Here is a 23,628-nt window from a genome sequence, read left to right as displayed (position 1 = left end):
AGCACACGGTGGAAAGAAATGGGTTTAGAGAATCAGATTTTCTTACCTTTTCCCCATTCTTTAGGGTTATTGGGGAAGAAACATATTTGATTTAATTAAAATGACTAATTTTTCAATCTTTCTACCTTGATAACTTGGTAAAAATAATTCAAATAAACATATTAGCATACTTAGTAGGTAAAAATTTAGACCCACATAATCAACTACATAGAACATAAAATATTGCACCTATCACAGCTGCCCAGGTTGATGGGGAAGGATGGAGGTGCCTGATTTGAACTTGGCCTCTCTCTCTCTAGCCAGGGGACCTTAAGCAGGTTATTCAACTTATTGAATAGTCTGTATATACCTCCAGAGGCTTGTTACGAGGATTAAAGAAAATAATCCATGTAAGAAGCTTAGTGTAATATCCAGCAAGAGCACATCCTCAGTGAATGTTCAGATGTTCAGTGTGTTCAGATGAGGTCAGAACAAATAATGCAACAGCACGAAATCCTGCTTCCCCTTGACATCCTACTCCCCTTGCTGCTGTCTTTGGCTGAAAGCTGGCCAGACCCGGTGGCTCATGCCTGTAATCCCAGTACTTTGGGAGGCTGAGGCAGGTGGATCACCTGAGGTCAGGAGTTTGAGACTAGCCTGGCCAAAATGGTGAAACCCCATCTCTACTAAAAATTACCTGGGCATGGTGGCAGGTGCCTATAATCCCAGCTATTTGGGAGGCTGAGGCAGGAGAATCGCTTGAACCTGAGAGGCAGAGGTTGCAGTGAGCCGTGATCTTGTCATTGCTCTCTTGCACTCCAGCCTGGGCAACAAAAGCGAAGCTCCATCTCAAAAACAACAACAAAAAAAGATAGCTAGAAGCCTCTGTGAGAGTGGCCACCTTTCACAGCTTCTTTTTCCTCAGTGTGTCTGGTTCCAGATCCTCTCTGTGGAAGACTGCATTTTTCACTGACGCCCATCACGGGAGCTCTGTCCCACATCCTCTGGTTGAACTTTGACATTTCTCTATCAAAAGGTGGCGTGTTTCCTCCCTTTGAACGAGGCCATTAGAAAAGATAATTCAGCTTCTGCCTTGTGAGCCAAAACACTTGTGGCTGGAGTTCTGAGCTACCATATAAGCAATGATAAGAAACTACCATATTGTAAGGAAGCCTTAGCACACAGCCCACCCAGGGAGGCTCCTGAGACTATACAAGAGAAATCAGAGAGGTGTCCAGCCAGGCCCAGCCCTTCCTGAACTCTTAAACTGCAGAAAGAGTGAGAGGTACTGTACTGATTGCTATTGTTTCAAACCACGAGGTTTTAGGAAATTTTTTCAGCAAGAGATAACTGAAACCCTGTCAGTAATCAGTAATGTAGCATGTTTATTAAATTAATGGCTGTCATTATTGTGTCCATATGTGCTGGGCTTCCGTAGACTTACAAACATATTCACTCCTTGAACAACCCTGCAAAGTTTATACCTTATAGGTAAGGCACAGAAAGTTTAGGCCAAATATCTGTACTAATAATAGCTAACATATTGAATCTTTACTATACACTAGACTGCAGTCTAAAGGCTGTATACATATTATTTCTTTCACCCCAAGACCTTGTTTTACATATAAGAAAACTGATGTACCGACAGGTTTAATAAATGTCCAAGACCACACAGCTTGCAAGTAGGAGAAACTGGAACTTTTCTAGTTCATAGTGCAAATGCTTAAGTATGTCACTGTACCACATTATACTATAAGGCTTTCACGAAATGCTAAGGTGGGATTTGATTACAAGTGTCTGACTCTAAAATTGTGCTTATCTCATGGTAAATACTGTAGATAATTACCAAATTATCTACAAGATATTGTATACATTGTATATATAGTAAATACTATAGATATAACCAATAATATCTATAATTATCTACAAATTATATATTCTAGTATATAATAAGACTAGATACATTCCTGTGCTTAGAACAAAATGAAAATGAGCCCCTGTGGATTTGGCTGCCATGTTGTCTTCATGGCATTTCTAAGACCTGATGTGGACTCTATACAATCAGTCATTGGATGAACCTGGGTGCTGCCTGCTGCCTTGTCCCATTGCCAAGAAGAATGTTTAACCACCTGCCAACAGGGAGAATGGGCTACGGTGTGTGGTATATTGCAGTATTGTCCACCCAACTGTAGAGCACGAAGTCAATAGAGTCAGTTGTTGACAGCATTAAATTTTTTTTATTATAAAAGAAATGAATGGGATAGAAGAGTGCGTCACATGTATACGTTTGTGTATTCTTGTCTCAGTCACCTGTACATATGGATACATACATGTTCGTGTAATGTAAATGTATGTTTTGCATATAAATGCAATGTAAAATCAAATGCATTTCTTACTATGGGTCATAGTCAAGATTTGAAAGCTATTGGGTTGATTTATTTTTTAAAACCCTGTGAATTAAGGGATTTCCTGGATTTGAATCCACTAGAGACACTTGTTACTTACTATCAGATTTTCATTTTAATCTGCTGGAGACACTATTTTATTACAAACAAGCCTGAATGGAGAATTCTAAGACCAGAGTCCAGTGCTTTCTGACCAACGGAATACTCTATATGATTTACACACTCCTGGGTCAGTTAGGCTAAGGCTGTGCTATCTAAAGATTAAGTGAACTAGACAAAGCTTTTCCACCTTTGTGGTTATCGAATCCTGCAAACTGAAAGCTAGATCCATGGAAGATTAAACAAGAGTTTTGTAGTTAGCAGTTGAATATCTCAGAAAACTTCTCACTTCTTCTCGGTAAATATAACAAGAGACATAAAACTGGGTAAAACTTCGTTTCTTCAAGACTTTTCTCCTCACGGGTTTAATCAGTTCTCCTGGGTTCACAGACTGCAAATACCCTCTAAACTTCAATTCCTAATCTTACTAGGAATATTAACCAGTGCAGCACCTGAAGGAGTTCAAAGTCCTTATGCCAAGAGGACCCTTTCCTAGGCTTTTTACCAAATGCCACTGTGACCCATCATTTTCTTATTTTTGTTTTTATTTTGAGGGGAGGGAAGAAGCCTTTTTTAAAGTAATTATGAATGAACGTTTTTTTAATCATAATTTTTACTTCCACCTTTCATGCAGGAGATTTAAGCAAGGGATTAGGTGAGCGTACTAAATTTTACAAGTAGATGTCAACAGGGAGAGCCTTCCAGAAGGTTGGGAAAACATGGGGGAACACTAACCCTAGCAGTGGTTTCCAAGTCTTATATGCATGTGATAATTTTGTGGGAGGCCTGTTGTTATACATACATGTTCCTTACAACACCCCTGTGATATTGATTGAATGTTCTGGGGTGCAGCTGAGAAACCTGTATTCCTCCCAAGTAAGTGATTAATTGGTTTGAGTTCAGTGGTTCTTAACCCTGGCGATATATTACAAATACGGGAGCACTTCTACAATATCAGATCCCCAGGCCCATCTCCCAAGAGTCCAACAGTCTTGGTCTGGGGTGTGCACAGGCATCGGTATTATTTTACACAATCCTAAGGTGATTCCAGTATCAGTTACAGTTGAAAGCCACTGGTGCCAATGATGATGCAGGAAATCTGACCTGTAAAGCCAGGGCATCAGGGCATCCGTACCTGCACAGGCTTCCCCTGGTCTGCCCAAGAGACCTGGGGGACCAGGTGGTCCAACATCCCCTGTTTCTCCATAGCGGCCAGGGAATCCTGGGTCCCCTGGTGGGCCTGCCAAAAAATGGCACATGAGAATAAACAAATGACATGTACATTTTAAAATTCAGACAACAATTACTTTTTGTGAGACTCAGTAAAGTATAAATAGGAGACATTTTTGCAGTTTCTCATTACATTTAAAATGAAATACCTGAAATGTGAACCCCTTTGGCTATGCCTCTTCCTCAGACATGTAAATATTGAGTGGGGCTTTTTGTCTTTGATTTAGGCTATTCTTTTTGGCGGCAGCATCTTGATAGGTGTCAGTCAAATAGTTTTGTTTTTGTTTTTGTTATTTTTTGAGATGGAGTCTTGCTCTGTCACCCAGGCTGGAGGGCATGATCTCAGCTCACTGCAACCTCCAGCTCCCAGGTTCAAGTGATTCTCGTGCCTCAGCCTCCCAAGTAGCTGGGATTACAAGCATGTGGCACCACACCCGGCTAATTTTTGTATTATTAGCAGAGATGGGGGGTTTCACCATGTTGGTCAGGCTGGTCTCGAACTCCTGACCTCAAGTGATCTGCCCGCCTCAGCCTTCCAAAGTACTAGGATTACAGGCATGAGCCACTGAAACCAGCCAATAAAATGGTTTCATACTATTTTTAGCGATTAAAAAATGACTTTCTGAAAGATGACATAATAAAAGTTCCAGCATACAGTTTATGTACTGATAAAAACCTCAGGCACATGTATAATTTTACACTCATGCTAAAGTTTGTACATTCAGCCTGCCTAGTGTGCAAGCTACGGAAATACTGGGCCAGACTCTTCTGTCCTGGCCACTCAACTCCTATTTCTGCATAATTTATGGAGGAACTGAATGGGAACACAAACCTTTGAGTGGAAGAGGTGGAGTCACCAAAACACCTGGTGGTCCTGGGTGCCCTCGGTCTCCAGGATCCCCCTGAAATCATTCATTCATTCACTTTTTAAAGGAATATTAATTTTACTCATGTTGCCTGGCATCAAACCAATATTAGAATGACCATGTGCACATTCATATAAGAAGCAGAGATTATAGGCTGACTAGAGAAATGAAGCATCCATGGAGTTTTAGGAGCAGCAAAGATGCATCTACTCTCTTACCAACAAGTAGTGGAAGTAAATAGCTAGTCACAAAGCTTCCACAAAAGAAAAGAAATTTAACTCCAATAAAATTATTCTATGCCTATAAATTGGATACCTCTGATGTCACCAAGTTTCTTAAATATACTATGAGCATTAAGGTCTAACATGGCATCGATGACTAATAGTTTATTCACCTAACAAGGTCCGAATCTACATTTTATTTTAGCAGCAAATAGTGTCCCCCTAAATCGTGTTCCTTTAATGCCACCATGGCTTTAAGGGAACACAATTCCCTTGCACATACTGAGCAAGTGCCAGATGTGAGATCACAGAGGTTAAAAAGGAAAGAAAAACTGCAATGGTATTAAAAGCAGAAAACTCTCTAAAATGCCCTCTGTTTCTAATCTTAATATTATGTGAGCCCATGCATTTTTTAAACTTTCATGATTATTCCCCTTCAAAAAGATCACTTCTCAAAAGTAGAACATAATAATGCTTAATATGACACTGATATGATAATATGATAATCATGCATAATAACACACAGCAGGCATTAAAGTAATATACAGTCAGCACTCTCATGCAAAATATTTTAAAAACAATAACAATCCAACGATAAAAATAATAAAACAACAGAATATGACAACTGTTTGCATAGCATTTACATTGTATTAGAGATTATAAGTAATCTAGAGATTATTTAAAATACAAGGTAGGGCGTGTGTAAGTATTATGCAAATACTACATTGTTTTATATCAGGGACTTGAGCATCTGAGGATTTTGGTAGCCTGGGGGTTCTGAAACTAATCTCCCACAGATAACGAGGGACAACTGATATGGTTTGGCTGTGTCCCCAGTCAAATCTTATCTTGAATTGTAACTCCTACAATTCCCACCCATCGTGGAACGAACCCGTGGGAGGTGATTAAATTATGGGGTGGATCTTTCCTGCACTATTCTTTTTTTTTTTGAGATGGACTCTCGCTCCGTCGCCCAGGCTCAAGCGCAGTGACCGGATCTCAGCTCCCTGCAAGCCCCGCCTCCTGGATTCACGCCATTCTCCTGCCTCAGCCTCCCAAGTAGCTGGGACAACAGGTACCTGCCACCACATCCAGCTAATTTTGTTTTTGTATTTTTAGTAGAGACGGGGTTTCACCATGTTAGCCAGGATAGTCTCGATCTCCTGACCTTGTTATCCGCCCACCTTGGCCTCCCAAAGTGCTGGGATTACAGGCATGAGCCACCGCGCCCAGCCTTTCCTGTACTATTCCTGTGATATGAATGAGTCTCACAAGATAATGGTTTTAAAAAATAGGAGTTTCCCTGTACAAGCTCTCTTTTTGGCTGCTGCCATCCATGTAAGATGTGACTTGCTCCTTCTTGCGTTCTGCCATGATTGAGAGGCCTCCCCAGCCACGTGTAACTGTAAGTCCATTAAACCTCTTTCTTTTGTAAATTGCCCAGTCTTGGATATGTCTTTATCAACAGCATGAAACACAGACTAATGTAACAATTGAATAAAATATTAACTGTGTCTCTTCTAAAAATTACATTATTGAATGATTCCTGGCAATACTTTTAAAAATAAATTAGATAACATTAAGGATATAAACTTTTATCAGAATATATTCAAATAGGCTCACTTTTTACCTTTGGGCCAAGAAATCCAAATAGACCAGGATCTCCAACCAGTCCTACTTCTCCCTATAAACAAGCACAAACATGCCTTTAAAAAAAAAAAAAAAAAAAAAAAAAAGTGACTGGGTGACAAATTATCTCATTCTCATTTAATTTAAGCAACACATTGCCCACTGAGACCATGCAAAGTCTTAACACTGTTCATCGGTTGCATCAGACAATCTTGTGCTTCAATTTTTACACCCACAGCTAAATCCTGCAATCCATAAAATAAATGTGTCTGCCTTCCTAATTACTGTGTTTGCACGCAACAGTACAACTTCTGAATTATACTAAATTGCATTTACTAGTGAAAATGTATTTATTATCTCCATAATGAGGTACATTTACCTTTAATCCTGGGAAACCTGGAGATCCATAGGAACCAGGATCCCCCTAATAAAATTCACAAAAGTCAGGATAAACAGAATTAAATCAAAATGCATTAACCAGCTCAATGCATCATTTTTCACCTTGTCAAATTGTTCCATGGATATTTGGTCTTGTTTGCAAAGCTAGCTGAATAAAAGGAAATAAATATAAAATAGGTTCCATTTCTTTATAACATTTGCTACTTGAAGTGACTTTTATTCTTATTCAAAAAATTCATGTCATTGCCAGTGTTTTAATTAAGAATGTATTTTTGTTGTCGTTGCTTTCCCAATTTTAATTTATTTAACTTAGTGCTTGCACTGGGCCAAATATCTTTAAAATCCCTACAATATAATTTGCCTGGAAATTAATAGTTGCTCTGTGCATCATTAGCAATAAAAATGACCATGGAAACCAATATTGCCCCATTCAGTACTAAATCTAGAACCAAATAAACTCAATGTCTACGCCAGCTGCGGTCTGGCCTCCATGGTGACTCTATGAATGGGCTTTCTATCAGTGACACGTGGTGATGTTTGGAGCTTAATATTGTATTTTTTTCTAGCTACTGCCCCTAGATCACCATGTTGTTTTATCAAATAGACTTAAATTAATTATTCCAAGCTACTTTCATATTGACACTGAGGTGCCAGACAAGAGATGTCACAATCCTGTTACTTTTCCCAAATTGTTCTATCTTTTGCTTGCCTGTTTTATCTAAATGATGTCAACAGAAGGATGCTCTGGGATATTTAGCTATTCCATAATTCTTGTCCAAAATGTTTTGTTCTTACATGAGATATTCTTCACTTTTGAGCTTGTGGGACTACTGACCTGTTTTTATAAAAACGTGAAAGAGAAGTACCTCCAAAGTCACTGATGTTAATAGCAAATGATGCTTACCCAAGGCCCTGGAAATCCAGGGATGCCTTTTTCTCCTTTTGCCCCGATACCAGATTCTCCCTTTAAGAGATGACAACATTTAGAGGGGTTCAAGCAACAATATTTCAGCAATAGGGAAAGCAAAAATAAAATGAGAAACAAAAATTATGGTCAGCAGCTTAAAGAAAACAACTACTTTAGAATAGAGGCTCTATAGGATTACGATAAGATAGTGAAAAATTCTGGTAATATATATTAGCACTTAAAGCAATGATAAAGAACATGAGAAATAACATTTTAAGTTAAGATAGCACATCACACACACACACACACACACACACACACACACACACACACACACACACACACACACAAAGTACTTAAATAAACTACCTTGCGTCCTGGTGGTCCTGGCAGTCCAATCATTCCAGGAATTCCTTTTATGCCCTAAAAATTACAATGAATATTATTTGGTCTATTCTTATTATTTAACATACTGAATTCCATCTCCTTGAGAAATCATCTCTTTTTACAATCTGTTTCACCTTAAAAAAAAAAAAAAAAAAAAACCTTGAGATTACTTTTCACCTGTTCTAATTAGCACTAAGATCTAAGCACACTTGTAAACCAGACTCTATTTGAGCCAGTTCTCTGTGTGAGAAGTAAATGGGACACCATGGTGGACCACCATGGAGCCAGGCAGCAGATACAATTTGGGAATGTAGTCATTGAAAAAGTGGCTCATTTTGAGCAAAGTAGAGAAATTTAACGCAGCAATTGAAAAGCAATGACAGAATCTGCATGTGGCACTAGTAATATTAGCACTGGAAACTGACAGAGGAATTAATATTTGCCAAGAGTCTATTATGGCCCAGTTCTATGCATTTGTTACCTTCTCAATTATCAAGACATCAAACTCATCTGTAACATCTAAAGGACAACTGGGCTTCCAGTGGTCTTTTCAATCCACATATCAAAACAACGTTAACAAGCACATGTCATAATTTAGCAGCTTGAGCTAGGTCTGCCACTCAGCAGCTGGGTAAACTTGAGAACACTGGGAACCTTCCAAGCTTCATTTTCAATTCCGCACGATGGGGCCAATAGTAGTACCAACCTATTAAAGTAGGTTTGTGACTAGTGCAGTGATGCATGGAAAGACCTCCGTACTTTCTGCCACAGATACACGTTCAAAAAATGTTTTCTATTGCTACTTTCCTAGGTGACATATGGATTTGGGAATTACCTTTTCTCCTTTATAGAGACAAAAGTCAGGTGGCTCTACCAACAGGGTGGGTCCAGGAGAACCTTGCTGACCAACCTCACCCTTAAAAAAAAAAGCAAGATAATAAAAATTTCATATTAATTTATGTTTTGAAGATTTTCACCCATATATTATGGTATAATGCTTCCCATCCTATGTGTCATGGATTTAAAATACAAGTCGTGGCAAGTACCTCACAGAATATAAAAGGATATTTACTGTTTTTCTTATAAAAATTTAATACACATTATTGTTAAAAATAAATTTAAAAAATGAAAATGATTCTTAATCCTATTATCCAGAAGTAATCTCTATTAAAACTTTGATATAATTTTTTTGCGGTGTGTGTGTGTATATGTACATATATATGTATATAGGTGAATAAATAATTTGTTTTATGTATTTGAAAATATAATCAGAATACTATATAATAAACAATTTAAAATATACAGCATATTTTATTAAATTTTTAAATAATTTTGTATTTTTCTTATAACAATATATTGTGAGCCTTTTCCTATCATACTAAAAGCTCTTCAGAATCCTGATCCTTTTTTTTTTTTTGAGACAGAGTGTTCCTGTTACTCAGGCTGGAGCGCAATGGCGTAATCTCAGCTCACTGCAACCTCTGCCTCCCGGGCTCAAGCGATTCTTGTGCCTCAGCCTTCTGAGTACCTGGGATTACAGATAATGCACCACCATGCCCAGCCAATTTTTGTATTTTTAGTAGAGATGGGATTTCACCATGTTGGCCAGGCTGGTCTCAAACTCCTGGCCTCATGTAATGATCTTGATTTTTAATGCCAATACAATAATCTATCATAAGAATGTACTGTGATGTATTAAGCCATCCTACTCTGGTTAGATTAGATTATTTCATTTTTTTTCAATATTTTAAAACTATAAAATAATAGCCAGAATTTTTATTTATGCCATGATAGATGTTTTTCTACTGAAGAATGTTTCTTAAATGAATTTTGCCACAATCATAAATTCTCACCATTAATTAGAAGATAAATATTTTGTGCTTTTCTGGGTATTCCTATTATTCTACACTTACTATGATCTTTCCTCTTTGTCATAGTTAAGAACAGGCTATAGGTCACCCATATTTGCAAACCAGGCCCTTACCGACTCTGTCACTCGGGGCAAGTTCCTTAAAACTTCTCTCAGTCCACATTTCCTTACTTCCTTGAAACCTCATTTTTCTTCTCTGTGAAATGGAGATTGTAATATTACCTACCTCAAACTATTCTTCTATTGAATAGATAATATACATAAAATGCTTCCTGTGTTGAGGGTAACAGTAAATTCCCTAATATATAATTACTAAAACTACTAATGCTTTTGACAGTTGGGATTTTTAGAAGAACATCAAGTTTAAATGAAAAAAAAAAAAAAAAAAACCACAAGAGTTCAATTTCTACCTAAACCTGGGAAATTGCAGAAAAGCCAGGTTAGAAACATCGTCTGCTTTGTTTTTTTTTTTTTTTTACTTGGTTTATCTATGCACTTAACACAGTGTTGGTGTAGCACCTGCCCTAAAGATATCTGCTGCATGAATAAACCATTGAACAAACACATTAACGAAACATGAGTAAATGCATAGTAGGTATTGGTGAAGATAGTCACTCTTATTCTTGTAATTGAGATAAACCTGAACAAAACTCTTAAAGGGTGACAAGCAGGCACCTTCTTCAAAATATTGGTCATATTGCTTTATTTTTTCATATTGTAAAAGTGCCATATGCTCAGTATAGTCAAAGGTACAAAGAAGGAAAACTATGAAGAATTAAAATGTAAAAGGCCCATAATTATATCACGTAGGCATAATTAGAAGCAACCATTTAGGGCACTGTTTCTTTTTACTTTTTTTTAAATTATACTTTATGTTCTAGGGTACATGTGCACAACGTGCAGCTTTGTTTCATATGTATACATGAGGGCACTGTTTCTTAAAATGAAGTGGGCAAATGTGTTCTAGAACATCTGGGAATTCTGCATCAATATTTTATTTTTTATTTTATTTATTTATATTTTTTGAGACTGTTACCCAGGCTGGATTGCAATGGCACAATCTTGGCTCGCTGCAACTGCTGCCTCCTAGGTTCAAGCAATTCTCCTGCCTCAGCCTCCCAAGTAGCTGGGACTACAGGCACGGGCCACCATGCCTGGCTAATTTTTATATTTTTAGCAGAGACAGGGCTTCGCCATGGTGGCCAGGCTGGTCTCAAACTCCTGACCTCAGGTGATCCGCCCGCCTCGGCCTCCCAAAGTGCTGGGATTATAGGCGTGAGCCACTGGGCCTGGCCCAAAATCATAAAATTATGTGTTCATTCACCTGACAACCTAAAAGAATTAATGTAAGCACATTTGGGATCATTTGAATGGCCATCTCATAGCCAAATACTTCCAAGTTATTCCACAGTCTGAGTTTACAAATGTGTCTGATTGGACTGGCGCGGAAAGTGACTAAGATGCCAATGCTTGCTGGACTCTGCAATGGCGCATGGGCTCCTGTAGCTTTGATGAACATATTCCAGAGCTCCATGGCTTCCCGAACTTGAAAAACATTGTTTTGGTATATTTTCAATCAGTCATTTCTGTAAGCCAGAGATTCTCAAGATGGGGGATAGGGGATAGTTAGGCAACCCCTTCCCGCAGGGACATTTGACAATGTTTAGATACATTTTAAGTTGTCACAATTGGAGGGACGGGATGCTACTGACATCTAGTGGGGAGAGGCCAGGGATGCGGCTAAATATCCTGTAATACACAGGATAGCCCCCACAACAATGAAATAGCAGCAGCCTGAGGTTGAGAAATCCCTCTCTGTGTATATTTTAATGTCTTTCTTGTTGATGTTGCTTTTACAAAGTTGAGTTTATATTTTTGTAACCTGTACTTTCTGTTCAGCATTGTATCACAGGCACCTCCCCACATCATGAAGTCTTCATATATACTTTTGACTCTTGTGCTGTTCTGTTAAATGTCTATACCATGACTTATTCAATCACGCTGGAACTCCATGAGAGCAGGGATCAGGTCTGTCTTGCGAAATCCCCACACCCAGTGTCAGTCCTGGCTTGACATGAAGCAGATGCTTACTATTGATTTGCCCTAAGTTGTTGAAAGAGCCACACACCTACTGCTGGACATTCAGGTTGTTCCCTAGGTGAGTTGCCTTCTGAAATCACTTTTCTTTTTTGAGACGGAGTCTCACTTTGTCGCCAGGCTGGAGTGCAGTGGCGCGATCTCGGCTCACCGCAACTTCTGCCTCCCAGGTTCAAGCGATTCTCCTGCCTCAGCCTCCCAAGCAGCTGGGACTACAGCCACGCACCACCACGCCCAGCTGATTTCTGTATTTTTAGTAGAGACGGGGTTTCACCACTGGCCAGGATGGTCTCAATCTCTTGACCTCGTGATCCGCCCACCTCGGCCTCCCAAAGTGCTGGAATTACGGGCGTGAGCCACCTTGCCCAGCCCTTAAATCACTTTTCTAAAGCTTATTCTTACTAAGTTGTATGCTTCAGCCAAAAGGACAGTGGGTGTGAGTGGCGGGCAGAGACGGGGAGGAGGGGTGTAGAAAAGGAGTGGGTTGGAGATCGTGTATTGCTCAGGGCTCTTGGTTCCAGTCATTTATATTTGCATTTATATGCATATTTATGGGTGGAACTTAGGATTTATGTGAAATTAAGCAAAACAAATCCGTGATTTGACAAAATTGTTACTCTGGTCAGAATATATTGTCAAAAACGTTCGATCTCTGTTTGCTAGGGTGAAATGTGTTACACAGATTAACCTGAATGTGGTGTTAAATTTTGTCAGATCTTTCATTTTACAGTCAAGGGTAATGGTGCCATCATAATTCGGCAAAGAAAAGTTCTCAGCCATAAAATTGGGCAGTGACTAGATAATGAATACAAGTTCAAATCATCAGAACAGCCTCCACCCCTGAGCAGCACACACACTTTGCCATCTGCTCCTCTGAACAAGAGGGGATTCTTACCGGGTCTCCCATTTGCCCCTTTACTCCCACACCGGGATTTCCCTGAGAAAGAAAAGAAAAAGAATCTAATTGCTTTTGCATTTTAAAAAAGTAACTAAAAGTTATTAAGATTTCTGGCTACACAATTTAGTTTACTGAATACTTTGGGAAATCTGATAAGAGGAAAGCCATAATTCTGACAAACACAGTGGTCAATTATTTCATTGTTCAGGGCTCTATTTATGTATCTTGCTCATGACTGCCTACCTTCAAACCTGGAAGCCCTGGTTGGCCCGGAGGTCCCTAAATCAAGGGCAAAAAAAAACCACAAATCAATCTTCAGACGTAGAAATCAGAATGTGCCTTCTTTTGTTGCTCCAAGATCCTATTTAGGAAACGCTTAATTTTAAAACATGCAATGATGGAGTTTCTATCATGGATGGGCTGTTGTTTTTGGTGAAGATGATGTCAGTGGCTCCTCCCCAGGGGACATGTGCTTCAAGATGGAATCCCACTGATACTGGTGGGTTTTCACTGATTCATCGATGATAATCTCTCAAACGGCCCACCTGTGTCTGACCCAAAATGGCAACTTTGCTTCTTTATTTTCATACAGAATCTGGTTTTCAAAGGGATTACATCAGCAGTGCTGTACTTACCACTAACCCTGGCTCTCCAGGATATCCTGTGGGGCCTGCCGGTCCTCCTGCACCCCAAGATCCCTAAACATGAGAAAAATCAGTGCGTCTGTTACCAAAATTGTAATCCTCTTTCACAGAAAGAGTTACATGTGATCCCACGTGAATAAAAACCTCTAAAGAAATCACAGCCCCCAGTATCTGCCCTGCTAGGACATTTTCAACAGCAGGTTTGATGCAGCCCTAAGAGGGCCCCAAGCAGGCCGGGCGCAGTGGCTCACGCCTGTATTCCCAGCACTTTGAAAGGCCAAGTGGGGCGGATCACAAGGTCAGGAGATCGAGACCATCCTGGCCTACATGGTGAAACCCCATCTCTACTAAAAATACAAAAATTAGCTGGGCGTGGTGGCGGATGCCTGTAGTCCCAGCTACTCGGGATTGTCCCAGCTGAGACAGGAGAATCACTTGAACCAGGGAGTTGGAGGTTGCAGTGAACCAAGATCACGCCACTGCACTCCAGCCTGGTGATAGAGCAAGACTCTGTCACAAAAAAAAAAAAAAAAAAAAAAAAAAAAGAGGCACCAAGCTAAAGGTAGTAGCATTCTGGTAGTTGTAATAAAGTCCTTCATTTAGGGTCCAGAGATCAATCTTCCTATTTACAAATTTAGGACCCAGAGATCAATCTTCCTATTTACAAATACATCCTGTAATAACAAAAGCGGAGAACAAAGAAAATGCATTACCACCTACTCCTAAATTCTGTGTTACAATTTTGATACACATCAGGATGCTTTTAAAGTATTATTATTAATTAACATTACATATTAATGTCTTTATTCTTCTTAGCATATTTTTAAAACATGGTCTGCAAGATCTCAAATTGGGGAAATATAGTTCCTAATTTGAGATCAAGATGAGTCAGCCATACAACATTTTCTACAACATGTAAGTTGTAACACAATTATACACAAATTGTCAAGAAAAGGTACAGGCAATCCTGGAAGCGTGGAGAGATGTTCCCCAGGCTCCTGCTGACTCTGCCCAAGTCAAATGATTGGGGAGTGTGTAATGAAATTGCTCTGTTTAGGAGGATGAACTGATATTTATTTTAACAGCAACATTGAGGTATCACATTTATTACATGGACCTGAGCTTCAATCATACTAAAGAAACCAATCCAGAAAAGTAGTTCCATCACTAGCCAGAAGTTACAAGGCAAAATTATAGGTTAACTATTGGAAGGCAAAACGGAGTCTCGCTCTGTCACCCAGGCTGGAGTGCAGTGGTGCAATCTCAGCTTACTGCAACTTCTGCCTCCCGGGTTTAAGCAGTTTTCTGACTCAGCCTCCCAAGTAGCTGGGATTACAGGCACATAGCACCACATCTGGCTAATTTTTGTATTTTCAGTAGAGACGGGGTTTCACCATCTTGGCCAGGTTGGTCTTGAACTCCTGACCTTGTGATCCACCCGCCTCAGCCTCCCAAACTGCTAGGATTACAGTCTTGAGCCAACTCACCCAGCCTTTTTTCTTTTTCTTTTTCGATGGAATGTCACTCTTGTTGCCCAGACTAGAGTGCAATGGCACCATCTGGGCTCACTGCAAGCTCTGCCTCCTGGGTTCAAGTGATTCCCCTGCTTCAGCCTCCTGAGTAGCTGGGATTATAGGTACATGCCACCACGCCTGGCTAATTTTGTGTTATTAGAGAGAGGGTTTCACCATGTTGACCAGGCTGGTCTCAAACTCCTAACCTCAGGTGATCCACCCACCTCGGCCTCCCAAAGTGCTGGGATTACAGGCATGAGCCACCACGCCTGGTTGGCAAAACTGCTCTCAATTTTAATCTTGTAAATATTGAAAAACTGGAAAGACTAATATAATCATTGAATTGCAGATTTCGGAGAGATGAAGATAGGTAAAATATTAAATATAATATATAAATACTGATTCACCAGGCAAAATGGTAGCAAGAAGCAATGCAAGATTATTCTACCTGGTATATATTTTATACGTAGTTGCTAAGTGGACTCACTTTCCTAAATATGAAGTAGCTGCATATACCTGAGTAATGCCAAAAGATCATTAGAAGACAGAAGAGGAAGGCAGGAGGGAGCCTGCTGAGCTTCAAATACAGCTTCATGGGCATGAGACTGGTGCAGTTACACAGGGCCCCAAGCTTGAGTTAATGTTCTGCTGTTGCCATCTTGAAATTCTTAATAATATTTGAATGGGGAATCCACATTTTCATTTTGCACTAGGTAAGCCACACAAATTATGTCGCTGGCTTTGCTGGGATTAAAACGTGGATCATAGGCTATTTGAGGAGGAAATAGAAGCCTAGAGCCTGCTCAGGAGACTTACTGGTAAGCCAGGCAGTCCTGGGTCGCCTCTGTCTCCCTGCAAAAATAAGAATGCATTGCTTTATAAGTCCACACAAAATTCCTAAAACACGGATCATGTAAAAACAGAAATACATACAAAAATTATTTGGACTCATCTAATTGTGCAGTTTGTTCAATTTTTTTGGTGTTGACTAAAATTGAGGAAGGGATATACGGAGGTGATTTTCTTTCTCCTTAAGTTCTGAATTCTCCTTCTACCCAACAGAGAAAGATCGCTGGAGTAATGACAGGGAATCAAAATGAGATTTTTGTCTTTATTTAAATTGTTCTAAATTCTCAATCCAGTGGTCCCATTTCCTCACAGTTTACCTGTTGCTGCTCTGGTTCCACACCCTGCTATGCTTTCTAAACAGCTTGACCCCCTTGACTACCCTATAGAGGACAGAAAAGAAACTCAGGTGGAAATTGCCTCACACCAGCCTCTGTCTACCTCTCTCGCTTTGTGACTCTGTGCTGAGACTCAACCTATTTTAAAAGATCAAAGCCTATATATTCTCTTGAATGAAGGCTCTTTTTAAAAAATGTAAAATATATGTAAGTTCAAATTTAACATTTCAACCTTTTTTTTTTTTTTTTTTTGAGACGGAGTCTGGCTGTTTTCGCCCAGGCTGGAATGTAATGGTGCCATCTCGGTTCACTGCAACCTCCGCCTCCCTGGTTCAAGTGATTCTCCTGCCTCAGCCTCCCAAATAGCTGGGACTACAGGCATGTGCTGCCATGCCCGGCTAATTTTTTTGTATTTTTAGTAGAGATGGGGTTTCACCATGTTGGCCAGGCTGGTCTCGAACTACTGACCTCAGGTAATCCACCCGCCTCAGCCTTCCAAAGTGCTGGGATTACAGGCGTGAGCCATTGCGCCCAGCCCTTTTCAACCATTTTTAAGTGTACAGATAGTTCTGTGGCATTAAGTACATTCACATTGTTATTCACCCATGACCACCATCCATCTCCAAAACTCTTACGTCTCCTCCAATGGAAACTCTGTTCCCATTAAACACTAACTCCCCATCCCTCTTCCCCCCAGCCACTGGCAACCACCATTCTATTTTCCATCTTTATGAATTTGACTATTTTTAAAACTTCATATAAGTGAAATCATACAATATCTGACTGGTTTATTTCACTTAGCATAATATTATATCTTCAAGGTTCATCCATGTTGTTGTATGTGTCAGAACATCTTTCCTTTTTAAAGCTTTTACAATCTTCCATTGGATGAATACACCACATTTTGTTTATCCATTCATCTGCTGATGGACACTTTTACTTCCACCTTTTGGCTACTGTGAATAAAGCTCCCATGAACATGCAGGTACAAATATCCATTCAAGTCCTTGCTTTCAGTTCTTTGGGGTATATATCCAGAAGTAGAATTGCTGGGTCATATAGTAATTCTATGTTTAATTTACTGAGGAATTACCGTATTATCTTCCATAGTGGTTGCACCATTGTCCATTCCCATCAGTAATGCATAAGGCTCCAACTCTCCATGTAGTTGCCAACAATTGCTAGATTTTTTTTATCATAGCCATTAGAATGGGTATAAAGTGGATATAGACTCTTAAGAGCATTGTCTCTAAGGGTTATTGATTTACAGATCATTTTTATTAGGGATCTTCTGTTTCCCCTTAAGATAAGGATTCTCTATATTCATCCCCCTTCTATATTTGTATATCACATGTCCTCTATTACCACAATTACAAAAAATGCTCACTATAAATAATATGATATGGGACATTACCATTTACAGTGTGCTGCAATATAAATTATTATAACAGTCTTAACAACACTAAGAAAGAGGCAGGGTAAATATTATTTGAATCTTCTTTCACAAATAATGAACATGAGGCTGAGGAGGCTAAGGGAGTTGCTTAAAGTCACAGTGGAGAGTAAGCTTCAGTTCTCTCCTTCCAATACACCATACTGGTTCTGACCCTGCTGTTGACATTTACTTTATTACTATACCATTTAAGCTATAAACAAATCCATCGTTCTTGCTGTTTAAGAAGGACAAACAGGCACAGAGGCTACACACATAAACGGTGAGCTCACTAAAGGGATCACTGCTCAGGTGTGTCCATTCTGGGTGGCACAGAACCTAGGGTCTCATAGAAGCAATCTAGGACAAGTGCTATCTAATTGCTGCAGAATATTCTTCCTTAAGAGAAATGACCACACATCTTGAAAATGGGCTGTATTTTCCTGTTAAGGCATAATTTCCACTGATCCCCATCACTCATCCATGGCTTCTCATCTGAGAGATGAGGTGGTCACTCAACAGTTTATTTCTGAACATCTGTACGTCACTCCCTGCTAAAAACACAACACCATTAAATGTATCAAGCAAAGTGCTATAAGGTTTACATCATTTTCAAGTTCAATAATCATGACTTTTACTGTACTGGATGGCAAGTACTAATATTACAATGTTTTAATTACAAATAAATAAGTGGTCCTCCACTGGGGTGACTTCCCCCCAGGGGACATTTGGTAATGTCTGGATATACGCTTTGGGGAGTTCAGAGGTGGGGGATGCTACTGGCATCTAATGAGTACAGGCCAGAGACCAGGGATGCTGCTCAATATCCTATAATGCACAAGTCAGCTCCACACCAAGTAAATATATGGCCCAAAATGTCAGGAGTTGAGAAACCTTGAAATAAATACATCCCTTGAAGTTCTGACTAGTTCAGAGGTACCGGAATTTTGCAGTGCTGGAATTTTACTGATGACTAAAGCCAATGCCTTCACACAAAAGTATGGTGCCATCCCTGAGGGTCAGTGTAATAATAAAAACTGGTGTATTCAGGGACATTTTGAAGAAAAATCCTGTCTATTTCCTGCATGGGCTTACCTATTTGGAAAAAAAAAATCTTTTAATCCATCATGATCATAATACTTACCTGAATACCTTTAATGGCACCTAAAATGAACACTGAATTTCCTTTTTCTCCCTTTTCCCCAGGATGGCCCTGAAAATAAAATATTTATGCACTTAAGAGGAAAATAACGTATTACCATTTCGGTATTTTCTTTTCTATATAAAATATTACTCATCAGTTAAAATTATTGACATGATTGTCAATTATTGACATGATTAACAAGCAGACATTTCTTTATCCTCTTCCATATTATTATCACCCTAAGGTTCTCACATATATTTACTCCATATTCAGTTAAGATCTGTTAAGGAATCTTCTAAGACAGAATATCTACTTATATATAGCTATTTAGCAGAAAATTTTCAATTTCCTCACAATATAAAACACATGCATTGTTCCTACAAATAACTAATTTTGCAATTGTTAATTTATGACTTAGAAACAGTAATATATATATATATATATATGTATATATAGTGGGAGAGATTTTATCCATTTCAGTACTTGTATTCAAAATAGGCCTAAGTATTCTTTTAAAAAAAATAACATATTCCTTTCGGAAGGTTTTTGTATATAGTTGCTAGTTTCTTAAAGTTAATGAAATACCTCAGTGTATCCTTCCCCCTCCCCATGGTTTCCCTACTTAACATCTTAATATCCTACTTCAATTCTTAATATAACTTCTCTTGGTTACCACATAAAAATCCTACCATCTTTATACATCAAGCTTATATGAAAGATATATACATTTCAAAGTTAATCTCTCTTAGAGGATTGCTTGACTTGGCTTCTGATGGGAGATATTTAACAGTTTAAGGTTAAATTACATCAACAATTTACTTGAGAAATCAGATTTGCTAGTATCTGCAGTTTTGGTTTTGCACAGTTCCAGTCTGAATGAATTTCAGTTTCATAGCTAAGTTAAACAACACCAGTTCTCCAAAAACATGGTTCAAATTTCAGTTACCATTGTATATTAACTGAGTACTTGCATAACGTACAAACTTCATTGCTAGCGCCTCAGCCCACAAATCACTATATAAATAACAGATGTGAATTGTGATTACTGCATGATCATATGATGTTACCAAAACATGTTGCACAGAAAGCCAATGACTGAGAGGACAACTACTGCCAAGGAAGAAGGCTTTAATTGGGTGCTGCAGCTCAACAGATGGGAGATCAGTCTCAAGTCCATCTCCTAGACTGACTAAAACTAGGGGTGCACATAGCAGGGAAGAAATGTAACAATGTGTTGGAAAACAGGACCTAGGTAAGGAAACACAGTCAGGGGTTTGGCATCTCATTGTCCGGATGACATGATCTGGTGAGTTTCAGTTCTTTGATACTTTTTGAGAGGCCTAGGGGTCCTCTCCTGAGAAAGGAACTCAGATAAAACACACAGGTTTCAAACTTTAAGATCAGAAGGATCCATTTCTACATTGATCCAAAGAACATCTACGGGACTATTGGGTCAGTTTCAATGATTTCTGTCAAAGTCTGTCTGTGATTGGCCCCTGCACACGTATTATTCAGAGCACACACAGACACAGACAGCAAAGCTTGTAGCTGGCTTGCTTCCTTATCTCCCAGCAATAAACCCAAATAACATTTTACAAAAATGGATAGTTGGAAGAGGAAACTGGCCAATAATGATGAAAATGAAGCAAAGAAATGAAAACAGTAATGCTGGAAATGAAATTCAAGTAAAACGTAAGTGGAGTTATAGAAGAAACAGCTCATCATGGGAATAACGATATTGTTGTCATTTGAGAGACTGTACTTGCAGCCAGAGGAACTTAGTAAAGATAAACCAGGAAAGCGGTCGTGATGAAAAGGATGACAGTGTCCTACGTAAAGTGACACCAATGAAAACTTCACATTAAAGGAACCCTTAGAGATACTTCACAACACTGGAAACAGATCCAAACTTAGAAAGGAGTATCATACTTCATCAAAACATAAAAGACATATTCCTTTAGTATTGCAAGTTATACGATGAGAAAAAGGCAAGTACTGTTGAAACTACTCTTGATAAGTTTTTACAAAGAAATAAAACACTTTGGTTCTCAATGTTTCAAATTACAGTATATTAAATAAATATTTAGTTTTTTCGTTTCCTTATATATTTATAACTGACAAAGTTTCTAATGTTTTAACAAAACTTTTTATAGGTCATGGGACAATAGTAATTTTCTCATCAGTTGATAAGGTTTCTTTGTGTGGTTTTTAGTTTGCCTGGTCATTCTTAACATGACTGTGCAAAGTGAGGGGTGTCTGTACAGTAAATGAGTCAAGGGGAAGTTGGTTGTTTTGCACAGAGACCATTACGACAAACTTCAGGATTGTGGTCGGTACTGCATGCTATGTTAAAGTTAAAACCGAGAATCCTTGCTCTCTTGAATGCTCATGAATCTGTAGAATGAGGTTTGGCCTGATTTGAGGAGCTTAATAAATGTGCATTCGCCAGACTGCACTTGAGTTTTCAAATGGCTGAGTTTGAAAGTAAAGGATGGTTGAAAAATTTAACAATGAAAGGTGGTGGTTGTTCTTATTTGATACCAGAAGAAAAATGTCAGTATGGAAATTCTTTTTAAGTTTAGTGTTCAGATCAGTTCCTCTAGGATCTGGAGCAAAAGGGAGACTCACGAGTGACAGCAGAATGAACGATTATGGTGGTCATGCTAAGAAAACTTTCTAGAAAGAAACTTGTGAAATGATATTTGATTAAGGAAGGGAGAAATACTTTTAAAAAAAATCACAGAAAAACAATTTTGAAAGGTCACATGATCTCTGATCTTTAAGTGAAGAAAAAGAGAGAGAGAAAAGGAATATGGGCATTAGCTCTTGCTCTAGTGTGTTTAAATGAAAGTCCAAAATTCTGAAGAAAAAAATGCTAAGAGCGGTAAGGTTTCCCTCAAGTGCTGGATACTATCAACTGTTGTTGGACATCCATTCCAAAGCTTTTCGAATGGCTTTTCTTGCATTACAGGGATTAGAAAGATAAAAACTTCATTGCCCAGACTCCTTTATAGATGCATGTGAATTAGGTTCCACCTAGGAGACGTGGAAGGCAGAAGTTTGGAAGAGATTCTCTTCCTGGTCTGTTGCTGCCACCAAGCAGGAAAGCAAAAACTTGAGTGTTCTGTTTGCTAGTGTCTAGATGTGGGGTGAGAGGCCGTGGTCACAGTGCAGTTACAGCTTCCTGACTCTGGATCTCAGCTAGCTGTGAACCTTTGACATCAGTGGTCTCGTGTGGTCCTAAGTTTTACTCTTCCAGCTATTATAGTAAGTGCCAGACTCCCTGTATCAGATTCCTTTCTGTTCAAAATACCTAGTGGGGTTTATGTTTCTGCAATTAACCCTGAATGATAAACAATTGACATTTTGCTATCTGGTCTCTCTGCTCTGTTTTCCCTTCTATCAATTCTCTTCACAGCAGCCAGAGATGTCTTAATGAAACATCAATCAGATCATGTTGCTTCCTTCCTTAAAACCATCCAGTGCCTTTACCTAACATGGATGAGAAAATCTAGGCTCCTTCCATCATCCACAAAGCGCTGCATGTTCTAAGTCCTGCTTATCTCTCTGTCCTTATCCCCCAGCCACTCCCATTTGTTGACAATGCCCCAGGCACACTTGTATTAACTCTGCTTCTTGAATACATCAAGCCTGTGCCACCATAGGGCCTTTTCACTTAAGATTCCTGTTAAGATGAGCTGTGTGTGTCTTACTGGGGGGCCTCCTGGACCAAGAGCTCCTCTTCCTCCTGGAAACCCTGGGTCACCTCTTGAGCCATTGTAGCCACACTTACCAGGTTTGCCTCTGGGTCCAGGAGGCCCTGGGTGCCCCTGCAGAAAACAACATTATAAGTGAAGCATTTTTGCAAAAATATCATAACACAAAGATTATGCATAATATGAATACTCAAATTATGGCAGTTGTGATTCACACATTTACTGTTTAGTTTTGTGAAACTTTCTCTCTACCCCAAAAGGCTATGTAGCATGTGAAAATAAAACCTAAAATATCTTTAAGATAACAAATTTGAACTAATTTAGTTTGCGGTACTCTGGGAAATTGAGGAGGGGACCTTCCTTAAAATCCTTAGAAATACTATAAAGAATTATAAAGCTCCCACTTACCTCTTTTTATTTCCATTTCATTTTCATATGAGAAATCAGAGTATTAAGCTCACTACAAATATTAGGACTCATCCGCAAATAAAAACATTTCTTATGAGTATGTATTTATTTCAAGAACATTCTACTTGACATAACAAGTATGCCTAGTTCATATTTTGGAATTTTTTCTCTAACCTGTTTGAAAATGTTGCTTTCCAAGTAAAGTGTTTTGCTCTGGGAGTTATTGTACCAAATTTAAATGTAAACACCCTTTCATGCACTAAAATGAGAAAATATAAAAAGAGTTTGCTATATATAATATATACCATGCACCGTAATATATATTATATTAATATATCTTATACCATGCTTTATATGTTATATAATATATAATTAACAGATATAATACATAAACTATATGTAAGATATAAGATATATAATATATAAACTATATGTAAGATATGATATATAGTATATACTATAGTTTATGTAAAATATAAGACATATATTGTATAGTGTACATACTATATATATCTTATATACATAATATATTTGGTGCAAAAGTAATTGTGGGTTTTGCCATTGAAAGTAACAGCAAAAACCACAATTACTTTTGCACC

General features: G+C 38.7%; 1 protein-coding gene across 1 annotated transcript in view; it reads right to left on the bottom strand.

Moving 5' to 3' along the window:
• COL4A4 (collagen type IV alpha 4 chain) overlaps positions 1 to 23,628 on the bottom strand; it is a 133,761-nt gene that overhangs the window by 80,564 nt on the left and 29,569 nt on the right. Inside the window, exons 6-18 of the mRNA XM_010375626.2 lie at positions 22,619 to 22,735; positions 18,906 to 18,974; positions 15,962 to 15,997; positions 13,623 to 13,685; positions 13,231 to 13,266; positions 12,985 to 13,026; positions 8,958 to 9,038; positions 8,105 to 8,158; positions 7,733 to 7,792; positions 6,809 to 6,853; positions 6,431 to 6,484; positions 4,546 to 4,615; positions 3,619 to 3,723 (exon numbers count right to left, since the gene is read on the bottom strand). Coding sequence (XP_010373928.2) covers positions 3,619 to 3,723; positions 4,546 to 4,615; positions 6,431 to 6,484; positions 6,809 to 6,853; positions 7,733 to 7,792; positions 8,105 to 8,158; positions 8,958 to 9,038; positions 12,985 to 13,026; positions 13,231 to 13,266; positions 13,623 to 13,685; positions 15,962 to 15,997; positions 18,906 to 18,974; positions 22,619 to 22,735 — 832 coding nt within the window. The remainder of the gene's footprint in view (positions 1 to 3,618; positions 3,724 to 4,545; positions 4,616 to 6,430; positions 6,485 to 6,808; positions 6,854 to 7,732; positions 7,793 to 8,104; positions 8,159 to 8,957; positions 9,039 to 12,984; positions 13,027 to 13,230; positions 13,267 to 13,622; positions 13,686 to 15,961; positions 15,998 to 18,905; positions 18,975 to 22,618; positions 22,736 to 23,628) is intronic.

Source organism: Rhinopithecus roxellana, chromosome 14, assembly GCF_007565055.1.
Source record: "Rhinopithecus roxellana isolate Shanxi Qingling chromosome 14, ASM756505v1, whole genome shotgun sequence".
NCBI lineage: Eukaryota > Metazoa > Chordata > Mammalia > Primates > Cercopithecidae > Rhinopithecus > Rhinopithecus roxellana.
This window is presented reverse-complemented; position numbering and strand designations above follow the sequence as displayed.